Genomic DNA, 18,685 nt, shown 5'->3' with positions numbered 1-18,685 from the left:
GTTTAGCTAAACCATCAGCCGAGGTATTGACTAACCTTCAAACCCAATTAAAATTTACATGAATTTCCCTTGTCAGCAACAAAATTTCTCTCATAGTCCCAAATTTCCTTCCTACATCCATTCTGTTAGCAATCTTGAGTCATCCTATTAGCAATCTTGAGTCCTCTTCTACTCCAATCCAATGGAGACCCAATTGTTTAGCCAAATCTCAACCCATGTAGGAGGGCCAACACCTCAGATCTTAGTGAATCTCCCACCCCAATTGGCCCCAAGAATAGGGCTAATAATCTTCCACCTCCTGAAAGCCCTGGATTGCCAAGTGAACTCCCATCAAAATTCAGCTTAGTTCTTTGAAGTGTAGAAGGTGCCCTACTCTCCTGAGCTATAGGTTTAGATCTTGAAGAAGTCGCTACTGCACTCCACACCCTACTCTCCCAATGTGCTACCTTGATGGTAATGCTGTCAATCAATTCCTCCTTTGACTTTTCTTTCCCTTAAAAATCTTGTTGTTTCTTTCTTCCCAAACCACCCATAAAACTGCACTGTCAGAAGAATTCTTCCCTTTTATCTTTGGTTGTCTAAAAAAGTTAGACTTATCCATTATGCAAACTGAAGCAGATTCTATAAAATTTCCCCACTTAACACTGAAACAAGTCAACTTCCATGATGAAATACAAATGGATAAGTCATCAGAGAGCACCTACTGGCAATTTATAAGTATCAATTAATTATTAAGTCTTAAATTGATTCCTCACTATCACCACACAGGCTACCCCTATTTACCATTGTCGTGCTTTTGCTGATAAGATGGTCAATAGTTAGCACCTTCTCTAGAACAGCTATCCACATAACAAAAGATATGTTGGAAGGAACATGAGCCATATAATCCACTTCAATAGGAAAGACAATTGCCTCCTGGTTTTGTGCAATGTTCAGAAAGGCTGGACATACAGATTTCAGTGGCCTCACCACACCACACATCCTTCCAGAATTTGATGTGATCTCCAATGCCCTGCTTGAACCTAACAGGTTTAGAGAACCAATCCCTAATTTGCAGTATGCCTTTCCACAAGCTCAAACTGTATGTGCCATGAACAGACATTAGGAAAAACAAGAGTGAATGATATAATCACCCAGTCTTCCTTGTAAAGTGGAAGGACCAGGTTATATAAACCACAATTTTTTACCTCCCCTTCCTATTAAACCCCATCTCCTTGCACATTTTAAGCACAGTCAATTTTATCCATCATCAATCCAACATTTCTTTTGAAACAAAAGATCAAATATTGTGGAGGATTACTTGCTTTAAAATCTATTGGAGATATGGAAGGAGTGAAATAGAAGAAACTTTAAACAATCACCCAATATTCCTTGTAAAGTGGAAGGACCAGGTTATATAAACCACAATTTTTTACCTCCCCTTCCTATTAAACCCCATCTCCTTGCACATTTCAAGGACAGTCAATTTTATACATCATCAATCCAATATTTCTTTTGAAACAAAAGATCAAAGATTGTGGAGGATTACTTGCTTTACAATCTATTGGGGATATGGAAGGAGTGAAATAGAAGAAACTTTAAACAATGATCAGGACCTATTAATCAAATTAGCAAAGATATTAGCTAGCTGATTTTGGACTGCATACTGGTTCAGAGAAATTCAAGCAATTGTAGTTTCATATAGTATTCATCATCGTATCTTGAGGATTTCTGGTCCACTTCTTTGTAAAAAGAAAAAAAAGAAAGAAAGAAAGAAAAACTATATAAAATATAGCCTTGAAGTCTATAAGAGGCCTATGTAAGTAACTCTTTGAGTTCCACATATTTCAAATCAAACAATAAGAAGATTCAAATATCTAGAGAAAAAAAGAGAAAAGAAGATTGAAAGGAACAAACTAATTAAACTAATGAAACTATGGAGCCAAAAAAAGTTAAATTATTGAAACTAACATACCCATGAGATTGAACAAACGAAATGGTGACAACTCAAACTTTATCTTTGGAAGGGAAACAAATGCCCATGAAACAGCTCCAACCCAAGGCTCTGATGGTATTAACCGCAATTTGACCCATAGTTCCCCATCAATGTCAAAATCTCGAACACCAACAGGTACAATTATAGGAATGATGCCAAACTTTAATGACAGCATCAATAGCATTCTAGCACCACCAGTGTAACGGAGGCCTATTTGGTACCTAGAAAATGTTGGGAGGGGAAAATCAGGTTAACGAATATGGATTTAAAAAACAGTTCCAAAAGTGCCAGAAAAAATATTAAATCCCATACAAAATGCAACATCCATTTCAGCATTCAGTACTTTACAAATGCTAATGTTTAAACAGAAAATAGAAACAAATCAACTTGAAGATCAACCATCACATAATGTACTAAAATAGTGTAAACTAGCAATCATCATTTTGTTACAAATAAAAAATATAAGGCCGCAATTGAATTCATAAGATACTTCTAAATTTCTATCTTTAAGAATCCCCAAGCTAAATAAAAAACCAAATGGAGATGGTTCATTCTCCAGCCTACAATGCATAAAGGTTTTAGGACAAGTACCAAATATGTGCAGCCTCCTAAGAAAGGCCTATAGTTCTACAAATGATAATCCAAAAAGCAACTGAATTAATAATTAGAGTAGCATGTACTGAGAGATCCATCATATGCATGGCCGAACCCTGTAGGAAGGTTGGGCAAAATTTCAAAAATTTCTCTCTCTCCCATCTATGAATCGCATTCCCTATTTTAGAAAACTGCATTTTCAATGATCAATCTTGAACCAAACCAGACCAGATCTAAAAACAAAAGGGAGGAGAGGGATATACCTAATACGAAGTAGCAGTAACTCCCAATGAAGGTGTTCACGCCCAAGGAGATAACCAAAACCCGCTTCCACTGAAGATGACACAGTGTGTGGTGAAGTAGGATCAGAAGGACGGCTCTTCAGCAAGAATGGAGTAGAGGGCTAGGGAGCACAACTTCAGATTGCCCCTTCTACCAAGAAGCAATATCAAGAACAATTTTTGATAACTCCCTCAAGTGGAGATCAAACTGGGTAAGGGCGGCAAGAACAGGGAAGAACTCTACAGATTGTTGTGTTGTCTCACTAAGGAATTCGCCCCCTTTATTTATAGCCTTCTCAGGATCAGCCTCCTAATCCAATTAGGAGAGAGATCCTTAATCCAAATCTGATATTTGGATCTGGACTCTTGAAAAGATAAGACTTATCTTATCCTTCAACTAATCCTAATCAAATTATAAATCTTATCTTGCATCCTTTTAATTAACTGACTTAAGCCCAGTTCGAATTGGGCTTTAGGCCCATTAAGTTTATGTGCTCACTTAACCTATTAACCTACTGCCCAGTTGGCTCTCTTTGTATGGCGTGGGACTCAAACATTGATCTACACATCAGCCACATGGGTTCCGCCCAGCCTCTATTACAAGGCCTAGCCGAATTCACTGTAGGAGACAGTGAAACCCTAAGTCCATCACTATGGACTCTTAATGGGCCCAACATTTACACTAAATGGTCCTTGAGTCCAGCCACCTTATGAGAACCAAAGGACTGTGGGCAGATGCAAGATTAGCCCATCAGGTATTACCCTCAATGGTCTTACACTTAACCTCTCAGCCCATAAAGATCAAACACTGCCCGACAAGAGAGGACCTCTCCCTCGGCTGCAAGGAACAGTGTTGCACTCTCTACTCACATGGATCCCGGGAATTAAAACATTTTGAAACCATAATATATATATATGTATATCTCTATATAAATATATTTTGCAAAAAAAAAAAAAAATTCAACGGTTGAAATCAACTACCGGCAATTTAGGTTTCCATTAAAGAGAGTGCATCCCCGATCATTCACTTTGTCCGACAAAGGGGCTAATCCTATCACTATGATCACCCACTCAGATGAATTCTCGGACTGCCCCAACATACCTAGGTTTTGACCCCCTCTAAGGATCTCACTAATTGGCATATCAAAGACAGCCCGATCCGACACCTAGTGCAGTACCATAATCGAGTCTAGGGGTCAGGTGTAACATTCCAGTTTTGCCCATCTATCTCCAAGGTCCAGGGCAATACTGGAATTTTGGTCTGGTTTAGGGTTTCAAGAAAACCCACATTGCATGTACCTCAAGTCTCACCCTATCAGTTGAGACAAGCCACCCCAACCAACTTGGCGAAACATCAATGTCAGCCATGGCAGGATATATCTCCCCAAATCTATCCAACGGCTGTGAAGATTTTAAACTAACACGACTCTCATAAGTGTCCAGTTTAAGGGTATTACACAGAAACATACCACAATGACATGAATCAATTATGTACTTTATTTATTTACAATAAATGTCAAAAGATACATCAATCTTATTGGAGCTAAGGGCATAACTTTCTAACAACTCCCACTTTCGCTTAGGTCCAATCGAGTACAAGCCGAAATCCCATACTTTCCATGTGTTTCTCAAACACTTTCTGTGTCAGTGGCTTAGTTAATGGGCCTGCTACATTTTCCGCTGATGCTACCTTCTTAATCAGGACATCCCCTCTTCCAACTATCTCCCACAGTACATGGTACTTCCTCTCTATGTGCTTCAACTTTAAGTGGGCTCGTGGCTCCTTAGCCTGAGCAATGGCTCCAGAATTGTCACACAACAATGGAATGGGTGATGTGCTGAATGGAACTACTCCTAATTCCTGAATAAACTTCATCCAAACAGCTTCCTTGGCAGATTCACTTGCGGCAATGTACTCGGTCTCGGTTGTGGAATCTGCGGTGGACCCCCGTTTGCTGGTTTTCCAGCTAACAGCACACGATCCTATCGTGAAGATATAACCAGATGTAGACTTTCTATCATTTGGATCCGATTGGAAATCAGCATCAGTATACCCTTGGATTTATAGTGAACTACCATCGAATACCAAACAAAACTCTTTTGTCCTTCGAAGGTATTTTAGTATGTTTTTCACAGCGATCCAATGCTCCTGCCCTAGGTTAGATTGGTATCTGCTTACCACACTGCCTGAGAAATGTCAGGACGAGTGCACAGCATGGCATACATGATGCTCCCTACGGCTGAAGCATAAGGAATCTCTTTCATGCCCTCAATCTCTTCGGGAGTCTTGGGAGACATACCTTTGGAAAGAGTGACCCCGTGTCTGAAATGAACATTTTCTTTCTTGGAGCTCTCCATACTATATCTTTTGAAAATCTTGTCAATGTAAGCAGACTGAGATAATCCTATTATCCTCTTCAACCTATCTCTATAGAGTTGAAGACCCAATATATAGGAGGCTTCTCTAAGATCTTTCATGGAGAATTGCTGTGAAAGCCACACTTTCACCGTAGTTAGCATTCCTACATCATTCCTAATGAGTAGAATGTCATCTACATACAGAACCAAGAACGTAACCTTATCCCCACTGGTCTTCCTGTAAACACAAGGTTCATCCGAATTTTGCTTAAAGTCAAACTGTTTGACGATAGAGTCAAACCGAATGTTCCAACTCCTAGAAGCTTGCTTAAGTCCATATATGGATCGGTTGAGTTTACATAACATGTGTTCCTGACCTGCAACTATGAAACCCTGTGGTTGCTGCATATAGATATCTTCAGTAAGATCTCCATTCAGGAACACGGTTGTGACATCCATTTGCCAAATTTCGTAGTCATGGTACGCTGCTACAGCTAGTAGAATCCTAATGGATTTAAGCATGGCCACAGGCGAAAAAGGTTCCCTCATAATCAATTCCCTCTTTCTATCCTTATGCCACAAGACGAGCCTTGTAAGTCTCAACTTTACCATCGGGGCCCTTCTTCCCCTTATAGATCCATTTGCAACCAATTGCCTTTACCCAGGGGGTGGATCTACTAGAATCCAAATTCCATTGGTCTCCATTGAGTCCATCTCAGCTCTCATGGCATCTACCCACTTCAAGGAATCTATATCCAACATAGCTTCCGAATAAGTCACGGGACCCTCCTCACTGGTCATGGCTTCCACCAAGTAACTTTCTTGGTCATAGCCGTAACAAACTAGAGGCCTGGAAACCCGGGTAGATCTTCTAGGTTGAATATTTTCTGGAGCTGGTGGATCATCTCCCACTACCCCTAGGCTCTCCTTATCAAGAACAACTTCCTGATGATGATTATCCAAAATGTAATCTTCCTCTAGGAAGTGGGCATTTCGACTGCAAAACACCTTTTGCTCTTTTGGATCATAGAACAAGTAACCTACATAGCCTTTTGAACCCCTGCAGTGAGTTACACGCATGAGTTGAAGCCCCGAAGTCAATACACTAGAAAGCAAAAGTGACCAACAAATTGGTCTCTATGATAAAAGATTCAAAATTACCGTGCTTCTTAGTCTCCAGATATTGAGGACAATTCTTCTTCCAGTGGTCGGTCTGTTTCCAGAAGTGACAGGCATCAGATGCCTTATCTTTCTTCTGCTTTTTAGTTTTGCTACCCTTCTTCTGAGCCTTCCTTTTAGCCTTCCGCTTTTTCTTGCCCGATTTTCAACCTTCAACAAGCATGGCTATCGACTTATCCTTCCTAATCAGTTCTTCAGCCCTCTGCAATATATTGTCGAGTTCCTAAAGGATAACATTTAGCTTATTCATGTTGTAGTTCTTGATAAACTGATTGAAGGACGGAAGTATGGAATTGAGGACAGCACCAATTTTGGTGTCATGATCTAGCCCTGATCCGAGAGCCTCCATTTCATTGATATAACCATCAACTTTAGACAATGGTCATGAACCTGTTGGTTCTCGGTCATTTATGCAGTCATAAACAATTTTAAGACCTTTTCTCGAGTAGAACGGTTCTGCTCTTCATACATAGTCTTCAGACTATCCAATATATCCTTGGACACTTCAATCTTATCAAATTGTCATTGTATCGGATTGTCTAAAGAGGCTATAATATAACACCGGGCAAGAGAGTTTTTCTCTTCCCATTCTTGATACTCTCTTCTTCGGGCCTCAGAAGCCCTGTCACCCAGACGATCCGGAGCAAGGTTCTTAGCAATTTTGTCCAATTTCTCGGACATTAGAACCAGCATAAGGTTTCAGAACCAGTCAGCATAATTAGAGCCCTTGAGTTTGTTATCATCCAACAACCTGGTGAGGTTTCCGTTTGCTATTTCTGGTAAAGGCAAAGCAGATTTATAAGTCCACAACCTAATTGATTCATGTCATCACATAAAAAGAGCATTTAACTATGTTCCATTTCCATTTTGGGCATCTCTGAGATTCCCTCCAATCACAGTGATGGAGACAATTGTCTCTGGAAATGTGAGAAACCACATGGGGTGCATGGAGCCAACTGTTCCCACCACCTTCTGTGAAGGATCTCATCCACTCATCTTATGAGTTTTTCCTTTGGCCTCTGTCAGACAAGGTTCATAGCCATTTTAGGTTAAACCTTTCTGTCTAGTAAGTGTTCACCCATCATGTTCGTGAATGCCAAGGTACCGTGAGAGAGTCTTCCATTTTAGGATAGGCCCCTCCCACATCAGTCTATGACACCCCTATCATCTCATGAAGCAAACCGGCCAATTGCATTAGCAGATGGATAGCCCAATTTTATGGTGCATCTCCACCCACCAATACAGCCAATCTTCATACTAATGATGGAAGGCCTTTAGAGAATTTATCATATGAAATTCCCTATCACATGCACTTATATTTAATGGAGGGAACGAAACCCCCTAGATCTGATTTAGGTCAAACCAAAGTGGCTCTCACTGGCTTTCATAAAGCCAGATTCAAAGTGGGCCCAAAACGGCTAGGGTTTTGGGGTGTTCCTCTTGGGGAGAAACTGAAGTGGGCCCCATTGAGAAAAGGAGATCATCCAATGATCTTAAAGGCACCATGGCAATGATGTGCATTCAGCCATGGTGTTCGAAAGAGCCACTATCGAATTAACATGGGCCAAGCACTTATGGCCCATGTACACAGCACATCACATCACATGCATGGAATTCATAATTGATCCAATCAATTAAATAACTGTAAAACCCATAAATAAAGCTCATTTAATTCCATAATATTACCAATTAATATTATCTAGGTATATGGGCTGAACTACAAAAAGCAGTTTAGCCCATATAGCATTTATGCTGAATTGGGCTAAAACAGTTTTAACATATTAAAACTGGGTTTTACAGATGTGGGCCGAATTGCATCTTGCAATTAACCATCAATCCCTCAGCCCATGAAGGAAATTTTAGGGTTGAAAACAGCCCCCATCGAACCACAGATTCGATCCAACTAGTTTGGTCCAATCTGGTTTGAATGGGTCTAGGGTTTGATGTTTAATTCAAGATCCAATTCAAGAATCATGATCTGAAAATAAAGAAACTGATACATGACAATCAAGAATCAGTAAGAGGGTTGTTCGTAAGGCTGCTACCCTGCAAAACAAAGATCAGTTCGCAGTATGCAGTTTCCAAAACTACAAATTGCAGATCGTTGAACCCGAATCTCCGAAATTCTCTCCTTTGCGCTTTCAGCTTCTATCTTCGAATGAAATAAAAATAGAAAACCTAACTTTTCTATTAATATTACATCAGATTCGAATTCCTATACATTCCGTCTAAAATTAAAAAAAATAAATTAATTAAATTAATTATAGACCAAGAATGAATAGAATAAATCAGCAGGTGCGCAGATTTCTTGCGCCAATAGAAGAATTTGATCTCCACCATACGAACAGCCCAAAATCCAAGAAAAATATATAGAACAATTCTAAATATAAATCAGATTAATAAAGATTTAATTTCAGATCATTCGCCCAAAACTGGGAACCGATTTCCCAAAAAAAAACATTAATTGCGCAAATTGGGTAGAACGCCTTCTGCCTATTTGCGCAGATCCAGACCTGGTTTAATTCGGTTCAAGATTTGAACCTGGCTCTGATACCACTGAAAGGATGAGAGATCCATCATAAGGATGGTTGAACCCTATAGGAAGGTTGGGTGAAATTTCAAAAATTTCTCTCTCTCCCATCTGCGAATCACATTCCCTATTTTAGAAAACTACATTTTCAATGATCAATCTTGAACCAAACCGGACCAGATCTGAAACCAAAAGAGAGGAGAGGGATATACCTAATACGAAGTAACAATAACTCCCAATGAAGGTGTTCACGCCTAAGGAGATAACCAAAACCCGCTTCCACTGAAGATGACCAGTGTGGGGTGAAGCAGGATCGACAGGACGGCTCTTCAACAAGAACCGAATTCTTCAGCAAGAATGGAGTAGAGGGCTGGTGAGCACAACTTCAGATTGCTCCTTCTACCAAGAAGCAATATCAAGAACAATTCTTGATCACTCCCTCAAGTGAAGATCAAACTAGGTAGGGATGGCAAGAACATGGAAGAACTCTACAAATTGTTGTGTTGTCTCATTGAGGAATTCGCCCCCCTTTATTTATAGTCTTCTCAGGATCAGCCTCCTAATCCAATTAGGAGAGAGTTCCTTAAACCAAATCTGATATTTGGATCTGGACTCTTGAAAGGATAAGACTTATCTTATCCTTCAGCTAATCCTAATCAGATTATAAATCCTATCTTGCATCCTTTTAATTAACTAACTTAAGCCCAGTTCGAATTGGGCTTTAAGCTCATTAAGTTTATGTGCTCACTTAACCTCTTAACATGCTACCCAGTTGGCTCTCTTTGTATGGCGTGGGACCCAAACATTAATCTACACATCAGCCACATGGGTTCAGTCCAGCCTCTGTTACAATGACTGGCCGAGTCCATCACTATGGACTTTTAATGGGCCCAACATTTACACTAAATAGTCATTGGGTCCAGCCACCTTATGAAAACCCAAGGACTGTGGGCAGATGCAAGATTAGTCCATCAAGTATTACCCTTAATGGTCTTACACTTAACCTTTCAGCCCATGATGATCAAACACTGCCCGACAAGAGAGGACCTCTCCCTCGGCTGCAAGGAACAGTGTTGCACTCTCTACTCACATGGATCCCGGGAATTAAAACATTTTGCAAACATTTTGAAACCATAATATATATGTATATCTCTATATAAATATATTTTGCAAAAACAAATTTCAACGGTTGAAATCAATTACCGGCAGTTTAGGTTTACATCAGAGAGAGTGCATCCCCGATCATTCACTTTGTCCGACAAAGGGGATAATCCTGTTACAATGATCACCCACTCAGATGAATTCTCGAACTGCCCCAACATACCTAAGTTTTGACCCCCTCTAAGGATCTCACTAATTGGCATATCAAAAACAGCCCAATCCGGCACCTAGTGCAATACCATAATCGAGTCTAGGGGTCAGGTGTAACATTCCAATTTTGTCTATTTATCTCCAAGATTCAGGGCAATACTGGAATTTTGGTCTGGTTCAAGGTTTCAAGAAAACCCGCGATGCATGTACCTCAGGTCTCACAATGGCAGTTGAGACAAGCCACCCCAACCAACTTGGCGGCACATCAGTGTCAGCCTTGGCAGGATATCTCCCCAGATCTATCCAACGGCTGTGAAGTTTTTAAACTAACACAACTCTCATAAGTGTCCAATTTAAGGGTATTACACAAAAACATACCACAATGACCTGAATCAATTATCTACTTTATTCATTTACAATAAATGTCAAAAGATACATCAATCTGATTGGAGCTAAGGGCATAACTGTCTAACATGTACTGCCTATCAAGTTTTTTTCTTGCTACTGCAATTACGAATTAGTTAGTAGTGTTATCTAGTTATAAGTCCTTGGTCTCTTGGTTTATAATTTTATTGCCAATAATCCCTTTAATTAGAAATTACATAGGGATCTCATCTCATCCCGAATGAAATCCCCATTGTCCCAATCTATGATACCTAGATGCCAATACCTAGCATACCTATGTCTGATATCATACAAATACCCATGGAGACTTCTAGATATATTTTATTACATTAACACTTTTAAAATGGTATGTTTTAAAATTTTACTAAAAAAAATCAGCACATATTATACACAATTAAATTTGGTAACACATAAGTCTTGAGAAATGACATTTAGCTTCCAAAACTAAATGCAAACACAAGATATATGAATATTACATGGTATACTCATGCATGTACTCATATCCAGCATCTTAGGAAATGGAGTCATATCCACGTTTCCCATATCCATATCTGTGTCTATAATCCATATTTGGGCATCATTGGTCCCAATATAACCCCCCCTACGCCATGCACACTAAAAGGGCCCAAGTTCCCCAAATAACACCCCTTAAATTTGAATTTAATTCAACCATGTTACTAAAAAGGCCATACCCCCAATGTTCGTCCCAGCTATCTGGGGGTATTGGGAGGGGTAGACTGAGTATGGTCCTGACCTTTGGCATTTTTTACACACACAGTGACCACCCTCAAACTTAAACCCGCATTTGCATTTGCCAACCCAAGATTTTACCATTACACCAAGTAATGGCCCCTAATTTAATCATGGTACTAATCAGGAAATAAAAATGATTGAATCTATGTCAACCAACACTTTGCCCCATTACAGAATCATAAACCATAGGCAAAGTTGATTTCAATCAGAAAAATTATTGAAGGGACCAAGGTTCCCCAAATAACACCCAACAATTCAATTATGTTACTAATCAGAATATTGATAAATCCATGTCAACCAACTATTTTCCATTCTTGGTCAACTCAAAAATAGAGTTGATAAACCTTAGGGTTATTTAAGCCTAGGAGCTTATTTTGTGTCTTTAGAAACTCTAGATTGATACTGTTATCATATGCACTGTTCTATTCCTTTTATCCCTATGTTTCTACTCAGATGGATAAATGAAAATTCATCACCATCATCATCCATTCCTTATCCCAACTATATAAGGTCCGCTACATGAATCTTGTTTAACCAATCCATTCTACTTAAAGTCATATTCACAGTTAGATTGATAAATGAAAATTAAAGCAACAAAATTTTGAAAGTACCAACAAAATATTTGTTCAATAATCTAGAAATAGCTAGGACAAGACTTTTTTTGGATAGTTAACAGAAACTTTTATTAATAGAAAGAATTAAAAGGAGGATACAACAGGAGGGAGGGAATAGCTAGGACAAGATATACTCCATTTCTCACAAACTTTCCCATTTAATATTTCAGTACATTGAGAAACCATTTCGTACAATAAAGATATGGAGTATAAAAGATGATACAATAAATATCAAGATTAAAATGGTAAAGTAGAATCTACTCACAAAGGATATGGCACTTAACAGAATGGAATGGTGAAACAGGATTTATGTAGCCAACCCCATATAGTTGGGACAAGGCTTGGATGATGATGAGATAAGTAAGATGAGTAATATGGCTGTGGGCAGCTCTGTGACAGACTGGGTGCTGATCCTACGAGATATTTAGACAGCTAGAAAAGGTGGACCTCGGAAATAGATTAGGGGAGGTCCTGGGTTTTCAAATATGTAAAGTGGAATTTGTTCATCACTCTTAAGTTGGTCTGTGTAATCAGATGACAATTTTCCACCCTTATATGTAATCTCTTTTTGTTTCTTTAATAAAATTTCTTATTTAATATTTACTTATCAAAAAAATGCATGAGTCCAAAAACTTTTACCATGTCAATATCTTTGAGTGAAATTACTAGAAAAGGTCAATTTATTTGAGGGGATAAAAAAAGGAATAGCATCAGAACTGCAAGCCTTCTTTGATGGAAAAAAAAAAAAAAAAAAAAAAAAAAAAAAAAAACAGGAAATTTGTCAAACATAATGAGCAAAGACCAAGTTTGCACATGTCCAAATGAGGGCCCTAACTAAAAGTTTAGTAAGGGAAACATTTAGTGTTCTAAAAACAAAATAAAACTACGAAGCTTAGAATTCCCAATGCAATGATGCACATGTTAAGAGGTGTCATTTCATGGGCAGATTAGTCATTCTATTCTTCATAGTGAGGGAGGGCTTACATTTATGTACTTGTATTAGTATTATGATTAACTAGAAAATTTGTGATTCTAGATGGCGGGTGATCAAGAGCAGAGTCTTGGATATTATTCAAGATCCAAGCTGCTACCAAGAAACATGATGATACTAACTTCTTTGAATGGTCACAGTTCACAAAATTGCTTGTTGGAGGCTGTAGAGAGATGAGCTATCTTAGACAGAAAAAGGGAAGAAACCCCAATCTGATGATCCCTCTTAACCTAGTAGGACTAGGAGAATTTGATAGTGAAGTCATAGCTAGTTTGCTCTATGCAACCTCATATTGAAAGAACTATATGTTCCTATCTATGGCCAATGATAGGGGTGGTCATTCTTGGTTCGGCCCAGCCCACAATATAATATAATATATATTATCATATATATTATACATAATATTTTATACGAGGATATATTATATTATATATAATATATAATAAATTATATACACTTACAAAATATAAAAAATTTATTATATACATATGACACATGACAATACACAAGTCAACTCAAATATGAGAATTGTTCTCATAGGCAGCGTCTTTTATAGATGAAGGCCCCCATTTCCTTTCCCAAGCAATGTGGGACTCAGAACAACACTCAGTAGTGAGTTTGACACACACTACACTCACTACTGAGTGTTGTTCCAGGTTGCACATTGCTTGGGAAAGGGAACGAAGGCCTTCATCTATAAAATGATAGGCAAGCCAAGTCTATGGATTAAATAAGGCCCATGCCTTATCTTTTGTGCCATAGACCCAAAGCCTAGCCAAGCCCAGCCTAACTTGGGGCTGTGTATATTATTTTCATGTATTATACATTATTTAGTTTAAAGTTTTCTAAATAATTAATTTTTTTTAATTAGATGCCATGGGCCTGACCTAGCCCAGGCCTAGGGTCCATGCCAGGCCGGGCCCAGGCCTAGGCCATAACCCCTAGCCAATGACATATGAGATAGGATGACTGACACATATTCATGGGTCAAGAACCATGGTGTACCAATTGTGTAGAAGTAGGCAATATTAGACTGGGGGAGTAGTCTGCGGTGATATATTTTTCTTCCTTTTAGGCTTTGCGGAGAAGAAATAGACCAGCTAGAAGATCTTGAGTGGATGAACCCACTATTCCACTTGATGATGAGCAGTACAAGGTACATATAGAGAAGCAATGAAGCTTCTGAGATTTCTGCTATGATTAGCTCTAACTTTAACTTCACAAGGCAGGATATTCTGAGCAATGATGCTCTTGGCCTTTATTTATTTTCTTGTTTGGGAGGGGAGTCAGAGATTTTCCATGGTGATTACTCATGCACTTGAAGTCTGGAACATTCTGCATTGATCACTAGTAATAATTTTTATCACCTAGTGGAGACTCATTTGAAAAGAAAATAAAGATATTCAGATCTAACCATGCTAAGGAATTTTTTGAAAGCAACTTTGACATTATTTTTGGAAGAAAAGGGAGCAATTCACTAGAGCTCATGTGTGTAAACCACAATAAAATGGTGCAACAAAAAGAAAGAGTAGACATATGTGTTAAGGTTTCCAAAGGGCTACTGTTTTAGATGTCCCCATTTGGTTTTAGGGAGATGTCTTCTTACTATAATCTATTTGATCCAAAAACTGCCTTCCGGGGTGCTCCAGTTCAAGTCCTCACATCAACTAATTGTATGGTGATGAGTCTATCTTTAGTCTTCCTTTACATGTCTTTGGTTGCACGTGCTTTGTTCATAATGTGAATCCTTCTAGAGTCAAATTTCATAGCAAAGCAATAAAGTGCATTTTTTCTTGATACTTTAGCACTCAAAAGGGGTATACCTATCTTGATCTTGCCTTTGGCAAGTGGTATCCAAGTTCCAAGGATGTACCCTCTTTGTGTCCCAACATTTCTTTCATTTATGTGTCTCTCCTCAAGAAGAGACTATCTATGAAGAGAAACAAAGCCACTTTCCTTTGCTTATTCCCGTACCTGTTCCTACTTCTGACACTTCTCTTGCTTATGAGCCTCCATCTACTAGTATCCTTGAATCTTCTCCATCTCCTAGTGTCCCTAAGCCTTTTAAGTTCCCCCATTAATTTGTCAAGACAAGAGTTGTAGGCATACACCAAACAAAAGGTGACTACAGAAATTGAACTTCCAAACAATCTGACTCCTCAGGTTTAGGTAATTCTACTAGCCATGCTCCTTGCTCTTCAGATGATTCATTGTCTAACATTGACCTTGATCATTCCATTGCTTTGTGCAAAGGTAAAAGATAATGTATTCAGTCCTCTAGTAGTGTTCTGTACCCATTTTCTAATTTTGTTTTCTATAACTCTTTCCCTCCACCATACTGTTGTGACTTGGTCAAGTGTTGAAGTATAGAATTGTGGCACATGGAGTCTCAAAGTTGCTCTGGTTAAGAATTCTTCTAATAAAGTTATGGTATCAGATTTGAAGGCCCTATGGATAGGGGTGCAAACATATCCAATTGGATCAGATATAGGTAGATCCAAATTTGATTCATTTGTACTCAAATTCAAATCGGATCTTATTCAATGGATTTATGTTGGATTGGGATCAAATTCAGATTTCAATCGGATATTGAATAGTATAAATAAATTAAACTAAAAATAATCAAAATAATATATTGTATCCATAAAATTAATTAAACATGACTTTGATATTATATTTTATGAACAAAATTAATTGATAATTACTTATATGAAACTGGTACCTATGAAATTCAGTAAAAACACAACATTCAAATCAATTTTACTAACACATCATAAAAATTTTAAGTATATAGAGTATATGCATATTAAAATCGAATTGCATAGGATTATATTACAGCAGATAGGGGTGGATCCATGTTCAATTAAATTATCAATCAGATCAACCTTCTCTTATTATTACCAAAGAATTCAGATCGACCTTAATGGGATCGAATTCAAATACAAATTTGGACATCAGATACCATTTGCAGCCCTACCTACCAAGCTATTTTGTAATAATCAGGCAGCAATAAACATTGCCAACAATGTTTAGTTGGCCAATTGCATAACAAAAGGAGACCCTCAGTCCAAGTTAGAAGAAAATTTGTGCAAGTTAGGCATTTGTAACATTTGCACCTAGCTTGAAAGAGAGTGTTAAGAGCCACCACGTAATGGGCCAATCAGTTACTTTATTCTTTAATCATTATACTAGTTGAGGGCTTATGTGTAATTTACTTGTATTAGTATAAATGTTAATGAGAGGATGACATCCAACAGGTTTTGCCCCTTCAGAAATTTTTCTCTTACTCTTCACAAAACTTACAACCAGACTTAGATCTAATTCACAAGTGCACAAAAATGATAAGAGGGAAATATGAAACAGATCCCTAGAGCAAAGAATAAAGGAGCAGAACTCTCCCATTTCAATTAGATAACGTCTCAAATAACTTGTTTTTCCTCAAACTGAGGCCCGCCTTCTCATGAGAAAGTCTGAAGCCGTAATAGACTATTCTAGATAAACTCAAGATGAATATGAGTATGTCCATAAAGAACAATAGAGAGATAAGCCAAAGGAGATGGAAAATAAAACATGATGTCTGAGCCCAAAGTTTGTAGTATCTTGCTTCTAGTTATATAGACTAAGAATATTTTCCCATGAAAAAACCATTAAGCAATAAAGAAAATTTAAGTAGCTCAGAACCAGATAACATGGAAGGCATCTCAACTTAACAATGTTATAGAAGAAGCACAAAACAAAGAAAAGGAAGAGAGAAGAAGAAGATAGAGAATGAAAAAATCCATAATTGAATGATGGTCTTTAGAAAACTTACTGCAAATCATTAACCCGACGAGACGTTCTGCGCTCAACATTCCTGACAGAGAGTGGCTCTTCCCCGAGCGAGAATTGTTTTATTTCAACCCTCTCCACATAATCAGGTTTCTTCAGATTATCAATGACCGGCTGAAGCAACCCAATGATCCAATTCTCAATACCAGATCTGTACACCTTCCACAGTTTTCCGAGAACCATGTTCACCCATTCCACAGACTCTTTTCTTTGTAAATCCTTCTCGAGGAACAAAGAAAAGCTTGTAGGCACCTGTGGCCAAATACCAGTCCGAGCATCAGGGCTCTGTTTATTTCTCTTCCTTGATGTCCACAGCTTATCAAAGACAACCCCAACAAAGAAAAAGAAGACAAAAAGACCCACCACATTCCTGTTGATTGGAGGAGAGGGAATGGGGTGGATTACTCCTAGCTGAGTCCTGAGTTTATCGACCATAGGATCTTCCTGGAAGCTAGTAAAACTCGACGCCATTTGAATATGCTCCGGAGCAAGTTCTCCATGGTCCAATTCATCTACAAATCGCTTAGCAACCAAGACTTTTGCGCCCCGCCTTGCTGAATTGCAAAACTCAATACTCAGATTCGGATTTCGACCATCGGCCGAAGGAAGCATACATGCTCTACAAATCCATCTTCTTCGAGAAACCTTACTGGAGACAATTCCAAGAAATAATTTTTTCCCACAGCACCCAATTAACCGGGAATTCCTTACATTTCCACCTCCACTCCTAACCCCAATTCTATCAATCTTACGAGGATAAACGGAAGGCGAGACCCAAACAAGATGCGAGACAACCCAGCTCGCAGAAGCAGATTGCAAGATCATTTAAACCGTTGAAACTCAGAGACCCAAATCCAAAAGGGGCTCTGCAATTCATACGAAGTATACAGGTAAACATGAATCCAAAGCCAGATTGACTGGCAAGTAATCTCCCGAACCCAAGAAGCAACAGAAGCTAACAAACCTAGAATCCCAAGCCGCCACTAACGCAATCTGGATAGCTTCGGGTTAAGGTACCCCAGATTAAACTCGGGAACCGATGAAATCTCCATATAAAAAGGAAAGCCGAGACCAGTTTACAGATTGCAGGTCAAAAAGAACAGATTTCGAACTTTTTAGCCAAAAAGTCGGCTCTAAAATGGAACTGAAAGCGAAAGGATTTTCTTTCTTGCGACGACTGAATTTTCTTTCGGGGTTTGGAATCGAGTTGGGGAGAAAATGGAGGAGATAAAAAAGAAGGGGTGGGGGTGGGAGAGGTGAGAATTAAGCGTTGAGACGCCAGTGAACTGAAAAAGATTCGGTGAGAGTGGAGGGAAGCAGAGAGAGAAGGTCCCATTCATCCATGACGCGATCACATCTCGTTTTACAAGCCTCAAATAGGAAATGAAGTGGATAAAAGTTTCCTTGGAAGAACGTGAACGTGGACGTGGGCGTGGCGTGGATGACTCTGGCCGCCGCTGGGTCAATCGACTCGCCGACGCGATTGCTCTTGCCTCTTGTTCGGCGGTCGGCGCGCCACCTCACTCCACGACTGTCACGTGAATAACGAATGTCACATGAATAACGAATGTCACGTGATTTTTTCGTGAATTCCGTTGTCGTTGAATGCACACCATCTTTGAGTCCCGATCTGTTACCAACAACACGGTCCATACAAAGTGTGGCAGCCAGACATCAGGAACATTTCGCTATGAAAACACAAAGGGAGATGCCCCGATGTATCAAATCATGGTTTTCGAAACATCATTGATCCGGACGGTTGAATCGCTTGCTTTAGATTTGATTGGTATGTATTTGGTTTCGTGGGCATTTATAGATAGATCATTTATTCGTATTTTTTCACTTCAAACATTTCCCTTTGTTTAT

The 18,685-nt window shown here is 38.9% G+C and overlaps 1 protein-coding gene across 2 annotated transcripts in view; it reads right to left on the bottom strand.

Moving 5' to 3' along the window:
- Nucleotides 1–18,343, bottom strand: part of NTMC2T5.2 (Calcium-dependent lipid-binding (CaLB domain) family protein) — a 53,047-nt gene extending 34,704 nt beyond the window's left edge. For both annotated transcript variants that reach the window (XM_010278997.3, XM_010278996.3), the window contains exons 1-2: nt 16,803–18,343; nt 1,955–2,196 (exon numbers count right to left, since the gene is read on the bottom strand). In XM_010278997.3, coding sequence (XP_010277299.1) covers nt 1,955–2,196; nt 16,803–17,644 — 1,084 coding nt within the window. In that variant the 5' untranslated portion in view covers nt 17,645–18,343. The remainder of the gene's footprint in view (nt 1–1,954; nt 2,197–16,802) is intronic.
- Nucleotides 18,344–18,685: the final 342 nt, after the last annotated feature.

This window comes from Nelumbo nucifera, chromosome 4 (assembly GCF_055504915.1).
Source record: "Nelumbo nucifera cultivar China Antique chromosome 4, China Antique-T2T, whole genome shotgun sequence".
Lineage (NCBI taxonomy): Eukaryota > Viridiplantae > Streptophyta > Magnoliopsida > Proteales > Nelumbonaceae > Nelumbo > Nelumbo nucifera.
This window is presented reverse-complemented; position numbering and strand designations above follow the sequence as displayed.